Here is a 25523-nt window from a genome sequence, read left to right on the forward strand (position 1 = left end):
CAGAGGGCCTACGTGCACACATTAAGTGCTCAGTAAATAAAATAGGTCTGGAGGTAGGGGGACCGGATGGGGAGAAATGGACAGCTCTCTTCCAGGAATCCATGCCCCTGTCCGACCATACCCCCACCCTGCCCTGGCCGCCACCTCTGCGTTCGGTGACCCAGAGCAAGCCAAGACCCAGGGCCCCCAGGCAGGAGGGATGGCCGCCAGGTGAGGCGGCCGCGGCCCCGCCTCGGAAGCAGGAGGCGGAGAGGCTGGGCCCTCGCCAGGGGGGGCGGGGCCGCCGAGGGTCGGACCCTGTCAGGGGAGGGGGCGGGCAGGGGGCGTGGCCCGGGCGGCAGGGAGGTAGGCCGGGAGGCAGCTCCAGCGCCAGAAGCTCGGAGGACAGTTACGGCTCCGCCTTGGCTTTATTAGGAGCGCTGGGAGGCGAGCCAGCCCTGCCGAGGCGCCCAGGCGAGCGAGCGAGCGAACCCCCGGCCCTGCCAACCCAGCTGCACCTCGCCCCACCCTGGCCATCTCCTGCCCGTCCGAGGGGTGCAGTAGCCGGAGCCCGCCCAGTGAAGCTCGACCAGGCAGTCGGAGCAGCCCCAGCCCAGTTCGGGCACCCAGCAGCGGCGGGCCGGTCCAGCCAGAGCCCAGCGGAGGCAGCGGCACCAGCACCGGCAGCGGCAGCGGCGGCCCCGCTCAGTCCTGAGCCTAGTCCCGAGCCCGACGGCGGCAGCAGCACCAGCATCATGCCCGGCGTGGCGGCGGCGCTGCTGGGGCTATGCGCCTTGGCGCTCTGTGGGCAGCCGGCTCTCTCGGTGAGTGTGAGTGTGTGTGTGAGTATGTGAGTGTGTGTGTGCGCGTGCTCTGGGACACGTGGGGCCCCCCCTTTCTCTCTCCTTCCCCCACCCGCCGTCCGATCTGAGGGGGCTTTTCCGGCCGTGGCCCCGCTTGCCTCCGCCCCCGCCCCCCCATTCAATTATTTTAAACGGCCGCACGTGTGCGCCCCTCCGCCGCTGGGATGGGGACAGCCCGGGCCCCCGTGGGCACCTCCGCCGCGGGGCCCATCCCGCCCTCATCCCGCCCCCCCCCTCCCTGCGCCGGCCCTAATTCAAACCAGACCCGGGCTTGGAGCTCGCCTCCTCCAGAGCAGATCGGATTCCTTGCGCGCCAGTCGTCGTCGTCCCCCCCCCCCCCCCAACACCGTCCCGTTCCCGGCCGTCCTTTCCCTTTGCTTCCTGCAGCAGGAAGTTTTCCAGGAGGCGGCCCGCGGGCTCCCTCCTTGCCCCTCGGACTCCCCCTTCCCCCACTGTGGCTGGGGCTCGCTTAGGTAGGGTGGTCTCCCTGGAGAGAGAGGGCTGACGTGGTGGGGGAGCGGTGGAGTAGAGCAACCCCCAGGCCGTAACTTTGTCCCATGGAGTGAAAGGGGCGGCTCTTGGCATGGGGGTGCAGCTCTGCTCTTCCCCTGCTGGGCCCAGTTCGCACCGGTGATCCTCACCCATGCATTGAACCTCCAGGCTTTGAAGCAGGACCAGTGCGCTGGGGGCGCCCCCCCCACCTCCCCTTTGCCAGGGAGAGCCGAGGAGGAGGAGGCGGGTCCCTCCCTGTAAACTGCCGGGTGAGCCTTTGGGAGCCCCACCTCCACTCAGGGTGCCTGGGGGGTTGTTTCTGCCGTCAGCACCTTCCTATTTAGAGCACGCCCCTCTCCCAGCCTGACTTCTGTCTCCCTGACTTTGCTCCCCAAAAAGCTAAAAACTTCTCAACTGGGCTGCCTCTTAAGCGCTCGGAGCTCTCCGGGTGGAGGGTTCCCCTGGCTTTGTTCTTCTAACAACAAAAAGCAAAACACCCCTCCCCACCCCCAACCAGCCCATCAGGCCCCGGGGCCAGGATGGGGGCCCTTTGGAATCCCCTCGCAGGACTTGTAAACATGGCCGCCAGGTGGACCCATTGGGCATAGAGCAGACGAGGAACCTTCCCTCCTTGCCAAACACAGCTGGAGTCAGGCCCCCCGGGATTCTAGCATGAGAACTAGAACCCGGTCTAACCTCTCCTCTTACAGATGGGGGAAACTGAGGCCCAGTGAGTTTCCAAAGGGGGCTAAACCCCTCTTCCAGAGAGCCTGGCTCCTCAGAGAGCAGGTGTATGTGTGTATCAGGGTGGGGAATGAGGAGTGGGATTGTCAGTGGTCAGCCTGGTGAAGAGCCCCACCCCCAACTGAAGGCCACTTTTTTGGGTGACCTTTGCCAAGTCTCCATCCGGGAGGGCTTGGTACCCTGTGGCCCTTCCACACCTACATACTCCAGATCTGTTTCAGCTTCTAGGAGTCAGCTGTGATGGAGGTTTAGCCTGATGTTGGAGTGAGAGTAAGATTTTAATGATCTTGGCCAACAGGGAGAAAGTGTCTAGGTTCTAGCCCTTGGAGCTTGGCTGGAGGCCAGTTTGTCTAAATTGGCCCAGGCTGCTGGCTACAGCGACTGGCCTGGCTTGCCCTGCCCTGCTTGAGTATAGTGTCTGCTGCCTCATCTGGGCCTCTCCCCACCTGGGGCTACCTCAGGGCCATGTGTCACCCTAGCTGGGCACCTGAGGGCCTCTTGGATATGGGACAGACATAGCAGCTGGGCTTGAGGATGACCTGGTTTTATGCCAAACATGGTATGATGGGTCAGTTTTGAGACCCCTGGGCCTCTCTGTGGCAAATGGCTCTTGCAACTGGAGGTGGCTGATCTCCCTGAAAATGTGTGTGATTGTGTGTGTGTGTGTGTGTGTGTGTGTGTGTGTTTATGTGTGTGTGTGTGGAGGCAGAGGGAAGTCCATGAGCATCGTTCTCACTGAAGCCAAGTGGTCAGGGGACTTAGGGGGCCGTGACTGTGGACAAGTGATTGATGATGGATTTGAATTCCTATCTCTTGGTCTCCAAGTCCAGCCTTCTGTCTGTTTGAGGAGGGGAGGAAGAAGGAAGGGAAGACCTGGGTGCTGTGGCCCTCTATTGCTTAGGTTTGAAAGAGTAGTTGTTCAGTCTTCATGACCCCCTTTGGGGTTTTCTTGGCAAAGGTAATGGAGTGATTTGCCATTTCTTTCTCCAGATCATTTTACAGATGAGGAAACTGAGGCCAACAGGGTTAAGTGACTCACCCAGGGTCACACAGTGTCTGAAGCAGGATTTGAATTTGGGTCTTTCTGACTCCAACAGTTTGGGCAGCCCAGGGTCGTTTCTGTTATCATGGTCAGCTTTTGTCTCTCTGTTTAAGGGATGGTGCTTCCCAGCCCCAAGGCACTGAGTGGATGGGTTGTGGGAAGTACTTAGCCCCCTGCCCTGGTACCTGTGGAACCCCAAAGGTTGGACCTTAGAATGGGAGCCCCAGATGAGGGATGGGAGCCCCAAAGCCAACACAGAGAGGGCCAAGGTTGCTGGTGGCTTGGCTGCCCTCCCCTCTCAATGTGCTGGGAACGCTACCCAACGTGCTTAGTCCCCACAGCAAGGACTAGGGGCCACTGAATGGTTTCTGGAAACAGCCCCAAGAGAATCAAACAGGTTTGTCTGAAATAGCTTTCTCTCTGGGGACAGGTTTGAGGGCTGCCTGTCCCCCTTTCTGATCTTGCCTTCACTTCTGGCTATGAGTTCTTGGTCTAGAATAACTTTTTCCTTTTCCTTTTTTTTTAAAGAGGCATAAAAACGACTCCCTTAATGATGGGGGACTAGTAGAGACATTTCCCTGCATGGTTGGAGAGGCTCCTGGGGAAGGAGGGGAAGGAGCTGGCTCCCTGGCCTTCTGCTGCTTTCCAGAGATGATGTCACTCTTGGCTCGGGCTTCTGGTTTGACTGGGAAGCCACATTGGGTTGGCCATTCTCTGGTCGTTACCTGCGGCTGGGGGAGGGGGTGCCACTCTGACTCAGAGGGAGGCTTTGAGATCGGGAGCATGAAGAGCCCATCCCATCCCACCTTCTCATTTTAAGATGAGGCAGCCCAGAAAGACAGTGATTCGCCTGAGAGTCACGCAGCTAGTTGGTGAGTGAGGGGCAGATTGGAAAGCCAAGTCTTCTGGCTGCCCAGGAGTCCAACCAGTGTGGAGAATGGGGCTTGACCCCCTAGTTTTAGCCCTAGAATGCCAGGCCTTGGCCACACTTTTCCCTGAATGGGTTGCCAGCGTGTGGTGCTCTGCACACAGTAGGTTCCTCATTGAGGCTTGGATCACCAGTGTGTTCGAGGCTATTGCACTACTATGGGCTTAGGAAACTAGATCAAGTTTGTTAGAAATATACTTAAAATAAGGGTAAAGAGGCTTGAAGTGAGAGCCAACGAGACACTGCTGTCCTTCACGGTCCAATCTTTAGTTGCTTGGGGCCATTTCTTGCCTCTACCAGACTTGTGTTTTAGACATGGGTCTGTCAGAGGCAAGGGCTAGTCTGACCACTGGGCTCAGCAAAGCAACTCCAGTCAGTCTACCATGTCAGGTTAGATCTAATTTCGTGAGGAGATAAGGTGTCCAGATGGGAAGTCTGGGAGGTGTTAGAATATCCAGAAGGCCAGCGGCTATGGTGAAATCTGGGATTTGGAACCGGAGGGATGGATTTGGGCCATTCCCCTCCCCTCTCCCCAGCCCAGGGGAAGGGGAGGGCAGGAAAAGGAGCTCCCCAAGGTCCTGAGGATTCAAACCTATGTCTTTGGAGCCTATCTAGGGTTTTTTCTACAAGGCCCACCCCCTTCAATGTCAATCACAGAGATACAAAGTGTCTGCGGTAGATTGCCAGCCTTTATGTCCCCATTTTTTCTTACAAGAAAATTCAAATCCACCCAACAATCGTTGAATTAATGCTGACTGTGTGCCAAGCGCTAGGCCAGGGGCCAACTTGTTCCTGCCCTCCTGAAGCTTACACTCTCCCGAGATAACACCTCTACAGATAAGCAAACCCCAAGCATGTGCACAATTTCAAGTAATTTCCAGCAGATGTTAACAACTGGGGTGACTCTTGTGCCCACCTCCCTCTCTTCCTGCCTGGATCTGGGGGACGGGGATGATGGATACCCCCTGTGGCCATGTTCCACACTGTTTTGTACCGATGAATGGAAACCGTCCATGAGCTGCTGTGGAAGCCAGGGAAGTGGGGGACAGGGGCTCCTTGCGAGGGTTAGACGTCTCCTTCAGCCCAGCTGGGATGGAGGGTGGCCTTAGCCCACTCTGTCATGGGGAGGCATGCTAGACTGGCTTCTGAACCACTTTGACCATTGAAAGGGAAAGTCTTGGTTTCTCCCCATGGTAATGATTTCCTGCTTCCTGTCTTGCCTTTTCATGGTCCATCTGGGAGATCTTGGGGCAAACAATATAGAGGCAGAGAACCTGGGTCTCGTGTGTGCTAGCTTCCTGGTCATGTCTGCTTGGGCCTTGCTCTAAGAAGTCGGGGTGGGGGTGAAGGGCAGGGCAGGTACCTGGCTGGATTGAGCAGGGATTGAGGAAGGCCATGCCACCCCACAAAAGGGTGCTGGGCACGGGAATCCTAGGTTACACCAGGCTGGCACTCATGACTGGGAAAGGGGAGCCCATGTGCTTGTCAGCTCTGCCCGGGTTCCTGAGCCAGGCTAGGGATGGGGGAGGTAGACTTGGTCTTCGGTCCAGTGTGATATTCCCCTCCTCATTCCAGCCCCTGCTTTCTCCCCCACTAACAAGACTAAAAATGATTTACAGTCCTTTCCTACCCTGGCATATAGTAGGTATTTAATATATGTTTATAGATTGATTGATTGGGAGGTAGAGGGCTCAGTAGGAGCCCCCTGGAGTTAGAGGGATAATGCAGACCAGCCGGACAGTGATTGGGCCTTGTGCAGCCCCTTCCCCTCCTGCCACAGCCCTGGTGTAGGGGGAGAGTGGGCAGTGCAAAGGGTCTTATTGCCTTTGTCCAGAAGAATAAACTGAGAGCCCAGGGTTGCCCAGCTGGTAAAGAACGGGGCTGGGGTCAGGATCTAGGCCTCTCACCTCTGCCATCATGGTTCTTTCCATGATAATGATGATGATAGTTATGTTCTGTGACCTCCAATGTTTACAGCCATTCTCAGGGGAAATGCTATTATTCTCCCTGTCCTACAGGTGGAAAAACTGAGTCTCAGACTGGGGAAGGGACTTTAGAGGCACTGTGCTGTGGTCAGAGAAGGCCTGAGTTCAAATCCTCCCACACACTTGACAAATGGTCACGGGTTTTAGCTTGAGAGCTGCCAGGGAGGGGGGAAGTCGGCCTGCCTCTGTTCATCTGGAAACTCTCTGTCCATTCTACCTGCATAGCGTGAGCAGGTCTCTCTCTGGCCCTCAGTTCCCTCACCTGTAAAATGAGGATGTTTCCTTGAGGTCCTTCTCTGATCCCACAACTGGCCCTGGGTCACTCCATGAGAGTCAGAGACAGGATTTGAATGTGGATGTTGCTGACTATAGGTCCAGCTTGCTGCCTCTGGAGGAGGTTTCTGGAGTCTTGAGCACCTCGAATGTGCCAAACATGGGGTGGGGGGGGGCGGGCAGGAGAAGCTGTGGCTCCTGCTCTCCAGGAGCTTGCTCTAGTCCCAGCCAACATGGAAGGTGGCAGGGTCTGTGTGATGTGTCCCTGGCCCTCCAAGGTCAGACAGTCAGATTGGGCCCTGCAGAATGGGGAGGGGTCAGAGAGAGCTTGAATCTCCCTGAGGGCAGGCCCAGCACCCACTCTGGGGGCTGGCTCAAAGCAGGGCTGAGGATGTTAGGAGAGAAGGAAGGAGCAGGTTTGTATGGAGGTGGGGGAAGGGAATGGGGAGAGATTGGGGGACCCACTGGACCACACAGAGAGGTTTCATGGATTTGGAGTTTAGACCTGGGTTTGAATGCAGGCAGAATCACGGCTCCCTCTCCCTCCCTGAGCCTCAAATGGAGAGCCCATTCCCCCGGGCCCTGTCCCCAGAGATGAGGCCCTGGTTGGGGGCGGTCTGGAGGTCCACATCCATGGCCAGCTTAGGGGCTAGAGGGCAGCTTGACCATCTTTTAGCTGGGGGACTCTGCTGTTGACCCCTGTCTAGCTGTGGCACATCTGCCTCTTCTTTCCATTCCTATTTCCTTCCCCTGTCAGGCCTCTCTGTTAAGGCCTCGATGGCTGCCTAATGCTAGGTATTTGGCCCTTCCTCCTTCCTGGGGGTGACTCACCCAGGTGTGGGCCCCAGGGAAGGAAGTGGGGCTGTGTGTGCTGGGAGAGACCCGGGAGAGATTCCCATAGTTAAATCCCCAGGTGTGGCTTTCCTGTGGATTCATAGAGGCTGCTGGAACCCGGACTGAGAGGAGGGAGATGGCTGGTGATACAGTGGGGGTGGGCAGGAGACCAGGGCCTGCTCTGTGTGTGATATGAAGCAAATCCGTTCTGCTCCTGGCTCTCCATTTCCCCATCTGCCCAACAAAGGTTGGATCCAATGTTCCCCAAGGGCCTTTCCAGCCAGGACATCCCATGGCACCTTTGCTGGGATGCTTGCTCTGTGTTTCCTTCAGAGCTCAGTCTAGAGTCCATGAGGGACATGGAAGTTTTCAGTTTGAGAGGAAGGAATTAAGGGGATGAGGGTGAGGGCTATGAGGAAGGTGGGGAGGGAGGTGGTTCCTGACCTGGGAAAAGCAGGGCATCCCTGGCACGGGGCACTGAGTGAGCAAACACAAGGAGGTCGGGTACGGTGTGGCAGGACAAGGTGTCCGAGTGGCTGAGATCCGCTTGGACCAGAATGTGGAGGATGTGAGGGAGATCTGGTCTCCGCTGGCCCTGAGCCGTGAGAGAAGCTGAAGGCAGGCTATTGGGCTGATGCCTTAGGGACAAACAGGTCATCCTGCCCTGTTCTGGGCTGGGTGGGCTGGAACACACCCCTGCCTGGCCCTGCCTGGTGGTGAGGGTCATCCCAGATTTCTCTGAAACTTGCACTGGCCATCAGAGGCCAAGCAGACCTTGGGTCCAGGCCCTGCCTCGGTGACCTTGGGAAAGTCCTTTCCCTCTCCCAGGGCTCTGTTCTGTCCCATCCTCTCTGCCTCCCCCACCCCCGCCCTGGGGCCACTGAGGGGCCCACACTTGGGGGTCCCCATGTGTCATCCAGATCTAACATTCTGGGATTTCACCTCCCTCCCACCCCAGGAGCTCAATAAATATTTGTTGATTGAGTAACTTTTCGGGTTCCTCGATTGGGGTCCACTGTCTGTCCCCCTGATTGTCAGGCTGCCAAACCCCAGGCCCTCGGCCCGGAGGGCAAAGGTGACTGGGTCTGGGTTTGGGGCATGTGAGGATAAGAGATAAGAAGATTCATCAATTTGGGGGCCTTAGCCTCTTCCCGGCAGGATGATGCTTCCGGGAGGTGCTCCTGGGGCCTGTTCTCCCCAGCCTGCCCTGAGGGCTCTGCCCATGGCTAGCTTCTGTGGGTCAAGCTCGAAGCCAGAGCAAGAGCCATCCGAGCCAGTCTCTATCACTCCCTGTGGGACCTGGGACATAAAATGTGGAGGTGGGACTCAATGCCCTGGCTTCTGGGTCACTCTAGAACTGCTCTCATGGCTTGATGGCTAGAGCTGACCCAGGATCCTGGGACTTTAAACCCAGAGACCCAGAGAAGGGGAAACACCTGCCCAGATCCCACAGCAAATCAGCCACAGAGCCAGGATTAATTCCTGAGGTTTTTGAAATGAAAAACGTAAATAGAGGAAGAGAGAGACTATCCACGGTGATCCGATAACTGTGGATGCCCATCCTGTTCCAGGATGCCTGCATCCCGTCCTGGGCAGGCAGGTGGCATCTGGCCTCATTGGTGCTCTCCTGGGCCTGGCTGACACGCCCCCCACATGGACATCCTTGAGCATAGCAGTGCCACAAGAACCATCCTTGGCTTGTCCTTGGTGAGGGCATCTGGGTTTGAGCCCCTGGGCCACAGGAGAGGAACCAGGGCAGTGGGGAAGGCCGGGGGGCTGGCTCATGTCTTCTGCTCCCCAAGCAGGGCAGTAAGCCTCCTTCCCCTGCCTCCCTCTCCCCCACCTCCTCCTCTTCCCCCTCCTCTTCCCCCTCCCCCCACTCTTCCTCTCCAGCCATTTCCTCTTTCCACAAGTGTCTGGGCTCTGGCCTCCCCAACTCATAGCCATGTCCAGGGAGAAGTGCCCTCTGCCCCTGGGGGTGCTCCCCTTCTGGCCAGAGGCAGGACTCCCTCAGGCTTGGGGAGGGAGATGGGCAGTCAGGATGAGCAGGGACCAGGCTTCACCCTCCTCTCTCCGTGGCCTCTCTTGGGTGTCTAGTGGCATACCCCCGCCCCCCAGATGCTGTGCCAGGCCAGGCAGGGTCCATTTTACAGAGGAGGAAACCAAGGCTCAGGGCCTTACTGCAACCTGCCTTGCATCCCAGGCTGGTAGTGGAGAAGGCCCTGAACAAAGCTCTGGGTTTGAATCCTGCCTCCACCATTTGGCTGGCTCAGAGCCCTTCTCAGCCCCCTCCCATGAGGGGCATGGACTCGATAATGTGGTAAATGTCTGAGAAAAGAAAGGGTCAGCCGATGTCGCTGGCTTGTGTCTGTGGCTGGTTGAGGGGCCACTGTCGAGGGGGGACCCCAGGGCGCTGTGGCCTCTGGATACCAGGCTGGGCCCCTCTGTCTATAAAGTGGGGAGAGAGCCCAGGCCTGGTCTGGATCCAGCTCTACCCGCTACCTCCTGTGGGAGCTGGCGGAAGCCCCTCCCCTGCCCAGGGCCTCTATTTCCTACCCCATAAAGTAGGGGCACTGGTTGCTCCAGCTCCCACCCTTTGGGCTGAGCCTCATTTGTCCAGCAGAGTTGAGTGCGTGCGAGACATTGTGGGGTGGGCATGCACACCAAGGCCCTGGAGCCACTGAGAGGGCCTGGGCCGCTTCTCTGGGGGGTGCCCTGAGCGGATGTGGGGGTGAGCCGGGCGCCTGGAGCCCACTCAGCTCCCCTTGGAGGCTGTTTTGGGGGCTGACGTCACCCTGAGGTTTCATTGTAGGGAGAGAACACCCTCTGTAGGTGTGCCCATGGTGACTAAGGAAGGGCCCCTCCCAGGACACTGGGCCTCTCCTGGGTAGGGGGAGGCTCCCGAAGAGCTGGCCTGAGCCGAGCTTTCTCCCCGGCCTCACTTCGGGCCAGCCTGGCAGCCAGCGGCTCTCCAGCCCCAACCTCCCGGGAAGCATGACTGGGGTGGGGGTGGGGACAGGTGTGGCCCTCAGGTACCCACAGGGCCCAGGGCCGGGCACCGGGCAGGATCTAGGTCCCCGGGCACTGGGGAAGTGTCCAGAGCTAATGCTGAGCCAGGGTCTTGCCCCTGCCTTGTGCCTGATGGTGGCCAGATCTGCTGGCCTGGCCCCAGGGAGGTAGGGAGGAGAGGGCCTCACCCTTAGGGTGGGGGGCAGCACAGGCATCCCAGGAGTGCTGGCTGCAGGGCCCGCCCAGGTTCAAATCCTGATGCTCTAGGTTACCTCCAGCAAGGCCCTACCCTGTCTGGGGCTCATTCTCCTCTGTAAACTGGAGTTGTTGGACTGAGAGCCTGATATGCCAACTTCCTGCCTGTGCTAAAGAAAGCCCCAGATCTGTGGAGGCTGAGCTGACCCCTTGGGAGGATGTACGGGATTCCCATGGGGAACCGGAGGGCCCAGCAGGAGCAAATAGCAAATATGTATGTGTACATGTGTGTGTGCTTGTGCACACACATGGCACATGTGTGTGTGCGCACATCATCGATGCTTTAGGGGACAGCCAGATGTCCAATGGGTCTGGCCCCCTAAGCCAGGCCAGGAACTGGCCTGACAGAGGTGGGGTCTGTTATTGTTCTCTGGCCCCCTCGAGGTGATGGAGCTCCTGGAGGGCAGGGGCTGTTTGTGATTCCAGGGTGTAGAGCTGGGTCATCTTGGTGAGCTCCTACCCCCAGGAGGTCACTGAGGCCTGCAGGAGAGAGGGGGCCCCGGGTGCCTAGGCCATGTGTAGGGAGCGGTGTTGCCGGCTTTGTCCCAATGCCTCTGGGGAGGGGGGCTGCAGCCAGTCTTTTGGTCTGTCTTCATGGGGTACTGTGTGGAATAGGCACCTACCAACATGGGCACTGGTGCCAGCTCTCCTCTCTGGGCTCTGTCTGGTCTGAAAAGTGGCAGGTGTGTCCCCCTCGGAGCTGCCCCTGGGCCTCCCTGGAGCTCAGCCTCTGGGAGCCTGCTGGGTAGGCCGAGGGTGGCGTCCCCTCTGTTTGCTCCACCCGCCTCTCCCCGGGGCTGGACTGCTGGTCCTTCACTTTTGCCCTGCTTTCTGCCGAGCCAGGTGGGAGGGCAGAGGCAAAGTCCAGCAGAACATGGGGGGTGGGGGGACCGGCAGACTGGTGCGCCCAGGGGGTGTTCGGACTGGGCCACCTTGGAGCTGTTCGAATGTGAGCTTCCCGAGGGCAGGGACCGTGATTCTGCCCTTCTTTGTATCCCTGGGGCACTTAAGCAGAATGAAGCGCACAGTGAGAGCTTAACCATGCTTGTTGTCTGACTTGTTGTGGCTGTTGATGGGTGGGGGGGACAGCACAGAGGAAGAGGTGTCAGGGCCCGGAGAGACCTCGAGACTCAGAACAGACCTTCAGGGGTCTTCTGGTGTGGCCTGCTTATTTTAGACCTAGGTATCTGCTGGCTCTTTGAGGCCCAGACAGGCAGTGTGATCCCTCGGCTCCTCTGTGGTCAATCGCAGGATTCTTGGGCGGGTGACAGGGCTCCTCTGGAGGGGGAATGCCCCACGGTGGGTTGGCTTTGCCCGTCCAGGCTTCCATTCCTCTAACATTCCCAGAACTAGGCCCAAGCTGCCCCAGCCAGGAGCCCAACTGTAAGAACCCCAGGCTGAGTCAGAAGGGCTTTAGAACATGACTCCCGACCACTGGTTCCTTGTTATAGATGGGAAAACTGAGGCTGACCTGCCCTTTAGTGATGCTGAGAGGGACATCAGAGACAGGTGGTAGGAAATGCCCAGTCTTAGGAAATGCGATCTTTTCGGTGAAGGGTGTTGCACGTTGCTGAAATATTCATCCTTGAAATATGTGAGATCACCCTTGCCCAGTACATATTCCAGCTCAGATGTCTTACTTACAGTGCCCACCTTCTCCACAGGCTCTCTGGCTGTGGCTGGAAACCTGCCCCGGGTCCTTCCTGCCACCCCGGGACAGTGCAGACTCGCAGCCTGGACAAAGGACCCGGCTTTGGGCCACCAGGGCTGCATGGTGGCTGCACGGGATTCTGTGCTGGGAGAATCAGGTTCAAATCCCGCCTCCGGCTGACGTCACCTCCAATCCTTGGTTCCTTCATCTGTGAAATAAGGCCGTTATGGGCAGAGAGGCTTGTAGCCCTCTGAGCTAGAGGGAAGTGTCTGAAGGTGAGCCTGGCCAGAGGAGGGAGCTGGGGGCCATTTCTGCCTCGACTCTCTCGGTCTGCTGACATTATTGGTGATGTGCTGGAGGGAGCCACCGATGGGCTCCAAGGCCTGGCTCCTCACTCGGGCCCTTCCCCTCCTTGGTCTCAGTTTCCCCATCTGTACAGCAAAGGCGACGGGGATTAGACTCACTGATCTCTAAGCTCCTTCCAGCCAGGGGCTGCAGTGAGCTCCAGAAAGGCTACTTGGAGGCAGGGGCAGTTCAGGAGCCTGGAGCCCCCCTGGGAAGGGGCAAGGACTGCATCCTGGGAGTTTGGAAACCCCAGTTCAGGTTTACAGAGCCACCTGCCCCAGGCACCTTATGAGGTAGACGTGGAGTCAGCGACTCCTATTTAATTGGGGCAGACACTGAAGCTCAGGAGAGTACATGGAGTTCTAGTGAGCGTCCACACCTCCTGGTCATGGTGCGGGGTTCAGCCTGTGGTGGCTCAGCCTGGGGGTCAGGAGGTGCTTTCAGGAAGCCTGGTGGGTTGAGTTGTCTCCTTTCAGGGCCTCCTGAGCCTGAGGATGCATGTCCCAGACAGGCTGCCCAGGAACAAAGGAAACAAAGGAAAAATCCAGTTAATTCAAACCAATGGATGGAGGTCCTACAGTGTATACAGCATTATGCACCCACAGTCCCCCACCTCTCCTAAGCAAGGAGGGGAGTCAGACTTCAGATTTTTTTAGAGTGGAAAAACATTGCTAGCCCTCAAATGTTCTCAGGGAAAATGCTCCCCCTCCTTCAACCGCCAGGGTGTCACTGGGGCAGGATCTGGGGCAGTTGGGAAGTCTGTCATGGGCTCCTTGTACCTGAGGCCTAGAAGGTGGGCAGGTAAGTGGTGCCACAACTGATAGAGGAATATTTATCTTCATGAGTTCAAATCCAGTCTCAGACACTTCCTAGCTATGTGACCCTGGGCAAGTCACTTAACTGTTTGCCTCAGTTTCCTCAAATGTAAAAGGAGCTGGAGAAGGAAATAGCCAACCACTCCAGGATCTTTGCCAAGAAAACCCCCAGTGGGGTCACAAAGAGTCAGCTGAACAGCAAAAGCAGTGTCCTTCATCTCGGGGGCCCTGCTCACCCCTCAGGAGACCAGAGGAGCCATACTCTGGGATGGCTAGGAGGTCAGTCAACCTCCCTCCTTTTACAGAGGAGGAAGTTGATGCCTCAGCAGGGCCTTGCCCTGGGAATGCAGGCGGAAGGGAGAAGAAGCAGGATTGGCTGGCCCGCAGGCTGCCTGATTCCCAGTCTGGGCTCCCCGCCAGGCTGCAGAAATCAGGGGAGACTCGGTCACTGGATGGTGAGCTACCTGGGAGGCCGGGGAGGGGGCAGGGCTGCCTCACTTTCCCCTGCCCCCAGGATGGCCTGGGTGAGCTGGGGTGGGAGAGCAGGAATCTGGGCAGGGCCAGTGTGCCCACCCACGCCCAGGTGAAAGGCAAGCCGAGGAACTGGTCCTCCCCCGCCCGCCCGTTATCCTGGAGCCCTGCTCCCCAGCTTGGTGCAGGGACGAGTCCTGGCTTGTGTGGGCTCTCTTCTGCTCTCTGCCCAAGGCTGGGTCCTCTTCTTCAACCTGGGACCTGGCAGCCAGGGCCCAGGTCTGGCCATTCTGTGCTGCCAGGTCGGGGAGCTTGGTGGAAGCCCCTGCCAGGGAAAAGAAACCATTAGCATCTCAGTATGAGTTAGGCTCTCCAAGTTGGGGCTCCCCTCCCCTCCTTCCCCATGATAATTGCCAGGCCGGGCTGGATGGGGGAGGTGGGTGGGAGAGCAGCCTGGGCATAATAACACATGCCTCCAGAACCAAGTTCTGCACAGAATCCTCCTCTTGATCTCTGGGGGGCACAAAGAGCTGTCAGGAGTCAGAGACCCCTGCCTCCACGAGGCCCAGGACAAGGCAGGCAGACGGCCTTCCCACCCATCCCCATCTGCTATACGCCGGCTGCCTTTCCAAGTTCTGACTTCCTGGGATGCCCATTCTACAGATTGGGCCTGAAAGCCCTAAGTTCTGAGTCCTAGCTGGACCCCAGGGACATTGGGACCAAGCTCTTCCCTTCTTGTGCCAGCAAGGGAGATGAGGCCCAGAGGTTGGGGCTTGTTTGCGCTCCTGTGCCTCTGAGTCCGGGGTCGGAGAGAGGCTCCCCTGGACTCCCTTCACATTCCCCCAGCCCCTAGTCAGGAAGCCAGGGGCTCCTCGAGGTCTCTTTTCTGGTCCTCACTTTTCCCATCTGTAGAAGGAGAGGGCTCAGGGGTCTCGGAGGATCCCTCTGGGTCTGATCTCCCCTAGCTCTGAAGTTGAGACTCATGGGTATCCCTGTGGGGTGTGTGTGTGTGTGTGTGTGTGTGTGTGTGTGTGTGTGTGTGTGCGCGCGCGCGCACGTGCACGCACATGCCTGTGAAAGGATTATTGTCTCTGTTTACGGTGGAGGAAAAGGGGAGGAAACTGAGTCATTTTGCCAGGGCTCCCAAAGCTAGTGTGTTGCAAAGTTCAGAGGGCAGCCACTTGCCCCCAGCCTCTCAGGAGGAAAGCTCTATGAAGCCGGAGCAACTGCCCCCCCCACCCTCGTTCCTTACTCAGGATCCTAGAAGGTGCCCCCTCCCAGGGAAAATGGGCTAAGTCAGCTCGGTGACAGTGGCTCATTGGCAAGGGGTGTGTGCCTAGGTGTGATCCTGGCCAGAGCCAGGGTGGAGCCAGGTCTCTCCCTGCCTCCCCTGCTTCTCTCTGTGTCAGGGAGCATGCCCTCTTGTGCCACCCTCAGCCATGGCACCCCAAGCTCTACCCTCTCCCTCATGTGAAGGGGATAAGTCCATAAGGCCCCGAGCAGATCAGGGTCTTGTTGCCAAGCACCCCAACTCTTGCTCCCTTCAGAAAGGCCCCTTCTGGGATGACTCAGGGCTCGCTCTTCTGCTCCCCCGCTCCTTGCCTCTGGGTCCCTGCCTGCCCCCCCCCTTGCCCTGCCCTTCCCTGCTGCAGCCGCACCCGGCCTGGGCACGCTATGGCTTGTCTTGGATTCTTGGTGGGAGGAGAGGAAGCTGATAAAGGATTGGATCTGCCAGGATGAAAGATGGTACTGCCTGCTGGCCACTGGCAGGCGGGTGCAGGGAGGGGTGGCTGAGTGGCTGACCCGGCCTGGAAGCTCCTGCCTCTGTTCGACAAAGCTTTAGAGTGGTGGGCCTGAGTTCTCAGAGACAGTCTCTCACTTGGGCCTTGGCAGCCCTGTGAGAGGTCAGGGCATTGACCAGTGGGGAAGGGCAGCCACTCTGTGGCCTGTGCCTGGCCTGAGGGTGCAGATTTCTGGATCACTGACCCCAGTGGGCCTCTAGAGCTGCCCTGAGCAGTGCCTGGAGAGATTGCAGAAGAAGACAGGGCTGTTTTCTGGTTCATGTCTCTTCCAAGGTGGAGCCCATCCTCTTGACACTGGGGTCTGATGGACAAGGAGTCTGGAGGTCTGGGCCCTAGTCCTGGCTCTGTGACCCCAGGCAAGCTCCATTCCCCATCTGGGCCTCAATTCCTCATCTTTAAACTGAAAGGAGAGGGGCCTCCCAGCTCCCTCTCAGCTCTGCCCCCTCTGAATTCTGCTCCCGGGTTTGTCAGCCCCACCCCAGACTCGCTGAGACTGGGTCTTTCCCTGGAGTCTCTGCTTCTCCCCTCACTAGTTTTAGGGTTGATTTGCAAGTTGGTCCTAGAGGGGAACACCTGGCTTGGCCCCCCTCTGGGGTATCCCCCAGAACACCTGCCCAGGGCCATTGAGGGAGCAGCTGGGGGTGGAGGCGAGCAGGGCTGCTGACAGCTAGCTGTTCGAGGACTCCGTGCTCTGATGGGTGAGTGCTGCAATGGTGTCCTTGAGGCCGGGCCTCAAAAGGCCACTCAGTGGGCATTCCTGCTTCAGGCAGGGCAGGGGCAGCCACATTTCTCTGATAGGGAGACGTGCTCAGCAGTCCTCATATGCACTTGAGTCTGGGTCATGTTCTTCTTGAAGGAAAAGGCTGCCTAAAGAATGCAATGGCCAGAAGTGTGAAGAGAGTCCACAGCATGTGAGGACGTAGAGCGGGGAGGCTCAGGGTGGCCCTCGACTTCAACCCCCTATTTTAGAGGGGAAACCGAGGCGGCTTGCCCAAGGTCACAAGGTCCTGAGACCTAAAGCCAAAGGTGCTTAGCACAGGGCTGGGTATATCATAGGTGTATAATAAATCCTTGTTGCCTGACAGGCCAATTTTGATCAGGAGAATTCCAGGCTTGAACAGATGGGATTATCACCAGGATGGTGGAGTACATTTAGGAATGGTACAACTCTGTCCTTATTCCAGATCCCCATCACCAATGGGTGCTCGTGGCTAGTTTCAGCCATTCACTGGCAGATAACTCAGGGGTAAGGAAACATAGCCTGGAGAGGGCCACTGAGCCAGGACTGTCTTACAAATGAGCACTACTAGCTTCTGGGTTGGGAGTGTGAGAGCTAAGGTCCATTTGGAAAGGCAAAATTTTGCTAGAAGCTTCTGTCCAGGCCAGCCGCCTCTCTTGTGCTGGAGAGGCTCAGGGGCAGGGCCTGTGTGGCCTCTACCCACATTTCCCGTGATCCTCTAAGGCCCTTCCTTTGTGCTGTCTCTCCCCTCCTCCTCTTCCTCTTGAATCCTCCTTTGTGACTAAGAAAAAAGTGAAACAGAATCAGCCCACAGAGTGACCTTGGACGCCTATGTATGCAACACTCTGCCCCCGTCCTCCCCTGCTTGCCTAGTGAGAGGAGGGAAGGAGCTTCATCTCTGTTCTCACTGTGGACAGCCCAGCCTTGGGCTGCATGGGGCACTGTGGCTTCCCTCAGGGCACTGCAGCTTCCTTTGAGGTTCTTCCCTTGGTTTGATGGCCTTGCTTTGGTCTGGGTTGGGGCTGAGACTCTGGTGAATTCAGGCCTCTTGGGTTTATCTGCACCTCCCCTGGCTGATGGCTACCCTTCTTTCCCGTAGTGAGGAGTGGACCTTGGACTACTTCCTTCCTTCAGTTAGAAAAAGCCCTCTCCAACCAGGTGGAACCACAAAGCACAGGCCCACGTCTCTGGCCAGAGACTGAGACCTGACTCCCCAGGACCACAGGTGCTTTTAAGCTGTTGAGGCCCAGGGGCCATTGAATTGGCACATTTTGAACCCAGAACCTCTGACCCCAGATTGAGGTGCATGCCCCCCTCCCCCACCCCCATCATGATCTTTTTGTTTAGAATGCTTTCCTTCTGAGCTTTCAGAAGATGCTGGGAAGGGGGAATGAAAGCCGAGTGATGGAGGCACCCTTTGGCTTTGAGTCCGAGGGGCAGCAGGCAGGGTACACACATTCACTGGGCTTGAGGGGAAGTGGAAGGATCAGAGAACTGTTAAGCCCAGGCTTCTTTCTGGGGGGTCTACATGTGCCCTCTGGGCCCTGGGGCGGCCCTTCCCACTCCCCACTCTCTGGGGCCCTCCTGAAATCCTTCCTGAGGAGGCAGTGAGCGTGCCAGCATGGGCACACATGGTCCTGCTCTAGGGGCTGGACTCAGCTTCACCCCCTGCGTGACCATGGTCAGTCCCTTCTTTCCCCCTGGCCTTCGCCTTTTTCCCCTGTACAATGACGGGCTTGGGTCACAGCCTCCCAAGCAGGGCCTCTTCCTGCCCAGGCTTCTCTGCTTTGCAGACTCCGTGTCTTGGCAGAGATGCCCAGGCTGGGAGCTGCCAGCTGAGCCGGCTGGCTTTGGGCAAGCCCACTGCCCTCTCTGGGCCACTGCTTCCTTCTTTGTAAACTGAGGCTCACAGACAAGGGCTAAGCTCTGGGCATCCCTGCCATGTGGACAATCTGACAGTTAGTTCAGGGAGGTGAGCCCAGCCACTCCTGCTCATTCCTGGGAGGTCCATGGATGATCAGCCCAGGCCTCCTTGTTCTAATACTGTTAGCATCTCCATTGTGCAAGGTGGGGGGCTGAGGATACCACCCCTCATGCTGGCCTGGGCCTGTTGGCAGCCCAATGGAGAAAAGGTCGATTACACATGCCCAGACAAATCCATCAAGGTAGGGCATGATGGGGGCAATGGGAAGGGCAGATGGAGGACTCAAGGAACTTTTGGGTGTGTGGGCATCTAGGAAGGCTGCCCTTGTGGGGAGAGGGGCCCTGAGCTGGGCCTGGAAGGAAGGTCTGCATTTCAGCAGCCAGTGACATGGCTGGTCAATGGCGCTTTCTTCTCTGTTGGTGGCTTTGGGCAGGGACTCCAAGAGAGCTGCATGTGCCTGCTCGGCCCCCAGCCCCCGGGAGAGCTGCGTGTGCCCACTCGGCCCCCAGCCCTTGGGAGAGCTGCGTGTGCCCACTCGGCCCCCAGCCCCAGGGAGAGCTGCGTGTGCCCACTTGGCTCCCAGCCCCCGGGACAGCTGCGTGTGCTTGCTTGACTCCCAGCCCCTGGGAGAGCTGCGTGTGCCTGCTAGGCCCCCATCCCCTGGGAGAGCTGTGTGTGCCCACTTGGCCTCCAGCTGCCAGGCAGGCGGGTTTGGCGTAGCTGCTGCTCCAATGTGGGTCAGTTCCCTGGCTTAGAGAGGGTTATGAAAGACTCTCACCTAACCTGTTTGCTCTCCACTGGCAGCTCATTCACCTCAGCCCTGCCCCTTGCCCACCCCCCCCACACCCCCGCCCAGGGTCCTGACTCACCAGATACTCTTCTCAGATGACTTCCACCCACAGGAGCTGGGCTCCCATTACGCCACCCATCCCAGCCTTCCTGTTCAGCAAGGCTTCCACTCCTGGCTCCTTCCTGGGCTCCCCTCACCCAGGAAGCCTGGGGTGGGGGAGCGTCCTTGTCTGGATAGGAGCTCCTCCAGGCAGGGACATTAGGCCCCTGGTCCCACCTGCCTCATTTTACAGAGAGGGAAACTGAGGTGGAGAATGGTCAAGAGACTTGTCCAGGGTCACACAACTAGCAAGTGTTTGAGGCAGGATTTGAACCCAGGGCTTCCTGACCCCAAGCCCAGTGCTCTGTCCCCTCTCTCCAGGTTCTCTGACTCCCTCCATGGTGTTGCCAACCATGTGGCTTCATTGGGCATGTGTGAAGGGTTGATCTCCAGGGAGTGGACCTTGGGTGGGCTCAGGGATGGCTTTCTGCTTGTCCTTATGCCCCCTTCTAGTGTGGATCGACAAGGGGCCAGGTCCCTGTGGGGGGATTGATGGCAGCCCCTCTGCTCTTGTCCTTTTTCTTGAGCCGTGGTGGATGGGTGGGGTATGTGTCCCCACCCAGACCCCAGCCTTCTCCTCAGCTCTCAGCTGCCTTCTGGCCTCTCTCCTCTGCAGTCAGGCCCTCGCTGCAGACTCTCCCAGAGGCATCCCCATGATCACCTCGATCCCTCACTCAGAAACAGTCAATGGCTCCCCATTGCCCCGCAGATCAAGGTTAGGCTCCTGATCCTGGCATTCGGGGCTTCTTTCCAAAGTCTTTCACCACCTACCCTAGCTCATGGTGCTCTCCTTCCCCTCCTGTCCATTTACACCCAGTTCGATGACTTCCCATTCTCTCTGTCTGCGCTGTCTTCTCTGGCTCTGGGCTCTCTCCTTCCTGTAACTGGACTCTACTCCCCACCCCTGGCCTGTCTTTGGAGGGTCTCCTCTGGCATTTATTAGGAGCTCCTCATGGGCCAGAGCTGGGAGAGCTGTGGGAGCCCAAAGGTAGAAATGAAACCCTCCCTGTCCTCTGGGGGACCCAGCACGTCTAAGAGGCTCGGAGAAGCTGAGGGAGGCAGCCCTGCCGGGACTGATTGGTCCTCTCTGCAGCAGCCAAAGGGCGCTTTGGAGAGCCAGGAGTCTGCTTGGTCCATGGCTGACAAACGCAGAGTCAGCAGACTGGAGTCTAATCCTGCCTCTGCTGGGTAACCTTGGACTGGTCACTGGCCCTCTCTGAGGGCTGGTTGATTGTCTTCCAGATGGGGCTAGTCAGCATGGGTGCAGCCTCCCAACTGTGCTGCTAGGGAGAGAGAGAGAGATGCCATGAGAGGGATCAACAAATGAGGTGGGCTCCTCATGGGAGGCAGGAGCCTTGGCATTGGCCTGGGAAGGCTCTCTCAGTTCACTGGAGGGGCAGAGGCTGTGGGCCAGCATGGGGGTGGGGAAGGGGCTGGTCAAGTGTCACAGAGAAAGTGAAAGGGTAGGGAAAGGACCTAGGGCTACCCCCTTCCCAGAAATGTCCTGCCTGGGGGTGGAGAGAGGCCAAGGCAGGGCTGGGCCAGCTGGGCCATTCCTTAGCCCTGGCTCAGGGTCAGAGGATGAGGATTATAGCCCTGCCCCGTCCCCTTAGCATCTCAGTGACCTTGGACAAGTCACTTGGCTACACGTGGTTCGTCTTCTTCTGTCTAAAGAGTCCCACTGCCCAGCACTTCCTCCTCTTCTCTGTGCCTCAGTTTACCCCTCTGTGAAATGAGGCTGTGCATGTGCTATTTTAGAAAGCACCTCCCACCTCCTTCATGCTCCCTTTTAGCTCACCTCCTTCATGCTCCCTTTTAGCTCAGTTCTGATTAATTGTGACTGGCGGTTTCTCTGTTCCCCTTTCCCCAAATTACTGCAATTTTGTGTGTGTTTGAGAGTGTGAGTGTGAATGTGTGAGTGTGTGTGAAGGGGGAAGAGATAGACAGAGATAGAGACAGGGACAGGGAGAAGGAGAATTTTGAAAAAATGCATTGTGGGGCTCCTGGGCTGCTCCTGGCTCTTCAGTGTAAATGAGAAATGGGGGCCAAGGGGGTCCTCGGGAGCCATGTTCCCCAACCAGCCATCCTGGCATCTGACCCTCTGGAAGTCTGGCCCTATGAGTCTCAGTCCTTGCCCACTGCCCTGGCAGCTTTTGCCAGGGACCCCCACTGCCCACGTTCCGTCTGTCAGGATGGGGATAAGCCTTGGTGGAGGCAGAAACAGCTTCCTCTGGCTTTCCTGCTTTCTCTCCTGACTGGCTGCTTCCTTCCAAATCTCAGTCAATCCTGGGAGGGGCCCCAGGGAGACTGGACTGAGGGATGAGGGGTGTGTGGCACCAAAGAGGGCCAGAGCTCACCTGACTCTCTTTTTTCTGGGGGGTGGGGGATCTGGCACTCACTGTCTGTGAGCCCCTGAGCTCCCCCATTTCCTCCTCTCTGAATCTCAGTTTCCTCATCGGTAAGATGGTCTTGCTGCCCCTGTGGGGCTGAGATCGCATCGTCAAAGGCTGTCATTGACACTGAGCAGAGATGTGTAGGGGCTGCTGTCTGCTTCTTCCGAGGGCCTCTCCCCACAGTGAGACAGCACCTTGCATCCAGGTCTGCTCACCTCACCCATCACCAGGGCCAGGCCTCAGCCAGTGCTCAGTGAGGAGGGTGCCCCTCCCATGAGCCCACGGTACTCTGGGCTGAAGCCCTGCCTGACCTCCGGGGCCTTTCAGGCAATGTCCTGGCCGGCAGAGTGTAGACACAGGCATTAAGGACCGGCATTGGAGGCTGGGGTCCTGACAGAAGCTCCGTTTGCTTGTGGGGAAGCCTCAAAGGCCCTGCCCTGGCTCTCAACTGGCACTGGAGGCCTGTCTGCATGTGGGGCCTGGGAGGGGTGGGGAGGGGCTAGTATCCTGCTGAGTGCCAGGCAGCTTCTACTTCATCAGGGCCTTACGTAGCAGCTGGGAGCAACCAACATCTTCATTTTACAGGGGAGGAAACTGAGGAAGCCTTCACAGAGGTGAAGGAAGTAGCTTCCCAAGGGCAGCAAGTGTCAGGCAGGATTCCAGCGTGGGCCTCTGCCTCCAGAGCCTGGGTTCCTTCTACTGGATGCTTCTTCGGAGGCCAATGGTATCAGAAGGGCCCATTTTACAGAGGGACAGACTGAATTTCAGAGGGCCCGGGTTCCTGCTCCTAGGACTCTTTCCACAGCCCTTGGGGCTGCTGAGGCTCAGAAGGACCTACGTTTGAATCCTCCCACAGATGCTTCTGCACTCACCTGTACAGTGCAGGACAGAACACCTATTTCTGGGAGGGTCAGAGAAGGAGCTAGAGACCTCAGTGTTCTGTGAACCTGCCAAGCCTATGAAGCATAGTGGAGCATCCTTGTGATTGGTTCTCTGATGCCCAGCCTGTGTTGTGACTCTGCAGTCTGTGTTTCTGCTGCTCGACCCAGCCCCGTGCCTGGGCCCGGCCTGGAGTGGTGTGGCACCAGCTTTGGCTCAGCCCTGGGTCCCAAGGCCTCTCCCCGTCTTTTCCTGCCTTCAGGACCTGGCTACAGGCTTGTCTGGATGGTCAGGCCTTCCCTGACCACCCCCCCCCCCCCCCGCCCCATTTGATGGCAGTAAGCTCAGGCCTCTGCTGGGAGGAGACGTGGCTGAGCCAGGGTCAGAGCCCCGCTTTCACTTCCAGACCCTCCAGGCCACGCTGCTGGGTACCAGCTTCTGCTTCTCCTGGAAGAGGAGATGCCCAGCAGGGAGCCAGGTGCCCTCCCTGACACACTGTGCTCTGGTGACCAGAATGCCAGAAAGGCAGCCAGCCCCAGCTCCCAGGGAGCTCTCCCTGACCTACTTATGGCCCGGCCCATCTGATCTGGGCTCCCGGCTCCAAGCCCCAGCAGGCTTCTCTTTCCCAGCCCCACCCCTGGCTTACAGCTCCCAGCCTGGGCTGCTGAGGGCCCCTGGGCAGGGAGTGGGGTAGTCTGGCAAGGTGCAGAGGTAGGGGGAGAGCTCTGGGAATCTGTGGGTCCTGGTGATGGCCAGCCTGGGGCTTAGACTCTGGGCCAGGCCTGTGCCGAGCCAGCCCCAGCTCTGACCCTCCCATAATAAGAGCATCAGGGCTGAAGGAGGGGGTGCCAGAAGGGGTTGCCTCCAGCCCAGCTGAGGGGTCTGGGCCACAGTGGAGAGTCCCCTCGTTGGGATTATGACTGCCCTGACTTCCAGTTGACCTTGGCAAGGCAGCTCCCTTGGATTCTCAGCTTCTGTTTGGCTGCATCCCCTTCCAGATGGAAGTCTCTGGCCTTGGGCTCTCTTGGGATCTCAGGGTCCACTTCTGTAAAGCAATGGGAGCAGAGGGTTTGAGTCAGGGGGAGGAAACAGTGGGGAAGGGACTTGGCCAGGGTCACTCAGCTTGAAGGGCAAAGCTGGGATTTGGCATGGCTCCACGTTCACTTTTCTTGGTCCTTGGCCTGGGGGGGCGGGGTTTGGTTGGGCTCCCCCCGCCCCATCAGAGGCAGGAGGGGCCACCAGGAAAATGACCTAGAAATAGCCTGGTTTTCAAGGTTGGGGCTACCAGGCGGCTCTCCCAGACCCTGAACCCCCATTCTGCCTCTGGCTGGCAAGGGGCCTGGTAGGTGGGTCCTGACTGCCCTGGCCATCAAAGGATCTGGGTTCAAATCCCAGCTCTGCCTGGGTGAGCCTAGGGAAGGCTGAGCTTCATTTGCCTCATCTTTAAAATGGGTGGATTGGACTAGATGGCCTCTGGGGACCATCCCAGCTCTACAGTGGGGATCTGGGCTGGGGGAGAAGCCTATGGCTTACATGTGTAGCCTCTGAAATCCAGCTGGGCAGATGGGGAGAAGAGCTGGCTTCCATGCTCTCCCACCTTCGAGGGTCCGAAGCACTTCCCCCATAGCCCTGGAATAGGCCATGTTAAGGCTCACTTCCATTTTACAGATGAGAAAACCGAGGAGCTGAGGATAAGTGACCTCAGAGCTCCTGAGGTCTCAGCTGGGCCGGCTCCTGGTCTTGTGACCTCCAGCTCTCGATCCCTGATGCCGGGTCTGCTCTGCTCAAATGGTGGCAAGAAGTGTGGCCGATGTTCCTTCAGCCCACCTCGTTGGGGGCTCTTTTCCTCTTCTTTGATTGGGGGTATCCTTGGCAAGGAGCCCCCAGCTTGGAGCTCACAGGCTTTCCTGCCTCATAGGCGTTATCAGACATGGCCAAGTGGCCCAGAGTCCTTCCCTCTGGGGCTCGTGGGATGTGACCCCAGTGGTCCCCAGGCTGTCCTCTTATGGGCCAGCAGAGGAAGCAAAGGCGTGCTCAGAGGGGCTGGTGGGGACTCCACATTGGGGAGGAGGCCCGTGCTCACAGGACAGCTTTTCTTGTCCCTTTGGGAGTGGATTTTATGGTCACATTTGTCTGTTCTGTGAGAGCAGCCTGTGGTGTGGTGCTCAAGTCCTGGGTCCGAGGAGGCCCTGAGTATACCTGGCAGCCCCCAGGGCTGGGATTGAGGGAGAGCCAGCTCAGCCTCTCTGGGGCCCGGTGTCTCCTCCTCCTCCGCCATTGCCCTGTCTGGCCTCCTCCCCACCTGGGGCTGCCTGGGAGGAAGGGGCTTTGGCCCCTGACCAGCATAACTTCCCCACTGACATCCCCTTCTCTGAAATCTTTTTACAGCAGACCATGGGGACAAACACTCCACCAGAGGATCTCGATGGTTCTGGTGATGATGACGATGCATTCTCGGGCTCTGGGGCAGGTGAGTTTCTCGTTGCTCCAGGGGCTGGGTGGTGGGCCGGCTCTTCTCCCCCTCCCCCTCCAAAGTGGGGGTGTCAGGCTTCCCCACCTTAGTCACAGGCATTCAAGGCTCACCAAGGGCTCTTTTAGGGGGCTTCTCATTCAAGGTCCATAGAGGGGAAGGGGCTAGCCTTAGGTCACAGAGCCAGGATCTCAGGGCCTCTGAGCTCCATAGACTCTGTGTCCCCAGCTCCGTGTGAGACCCACCAGAGAAGACCTCAGGGTGAGCCTCTCCTTCAGACCAGGCAAGGCCAGGATGGTGGGGATCACCTAGGGACCATCCTGGGAGTGTGTGGGAGCTGGGAGGCATTGCCCAGCCTGTCCCCCAGGAGTTTACACTCTGGAGAGGTAACATGGACCAAGGAGGAAACATAATCAGCAGCCCAAGGGCGGCATGAGCATCCTGGGAGGGCTGGTTGAACAGAGAGCAGGTGATGTCAGAATTAAGAGGGAGCTGGAACTCAGAACCCCAGCCAGGATGGGGGCATCAGACTTTGGCCAAGTAGGATCCACTTTCTCGTGCTTTGGGAGGTAGTGAGCTCCCTCCCCATTGTTGGAGGTCTGCATTCAAAGACCCAGCTCCTATCCTCAAGCTGCTTGTAGTCCATCAGCAACGGCAATGACAATTACAATAATTATTATTCCTAACAACACTTCCTATTTCTAGAACGCTGGGAGACTCACAGAGTGTTTTCCTAGCTAC

At 58.1% G+C, this 25523-nt stretch overlaps 1 protein-coding gene across 1 annotated transcript in view; it reads left to right on the plus strand.

The window, feature by feature from the left end:
• Positions 1–375: 375 nt before the first annotated feature.
• Positions 376–25523, plus strand: part of SDC1 (syndecan 1) — a 28572-nt gene continuing 3424 nt past the window's right edge. The window contains exons 1-2 of the mRNA XM_036748382.1: positions 376–803; positions 24701–24782. Of these exons, the coding sequence (XP_036604277.1) occupies positions 735–803; positions 24701–24782 (151 nt within the window). The 5' untranslated portion in view covers positions 376–734. The remainder of the gene's footprint in view (positions 804–24700; positions 24783–25523) is intronic.

Source organism: Trichosurus vulpecula, chromosome 3 (assembly GCF_011100635.1).
Source record: "Trichosurus vulpecula isolate mTriVul1 chromosome 3, mTriVul1.pri, whole genome shotgun sequence".
Taxonomy (NCBI): domain Eukaryota; kingdom Metazoa; phylum Chordata; class Mammalia; order Diprotodontia; family Phalangeridae; genus Trichosurus; species Trichosurus vulpecula.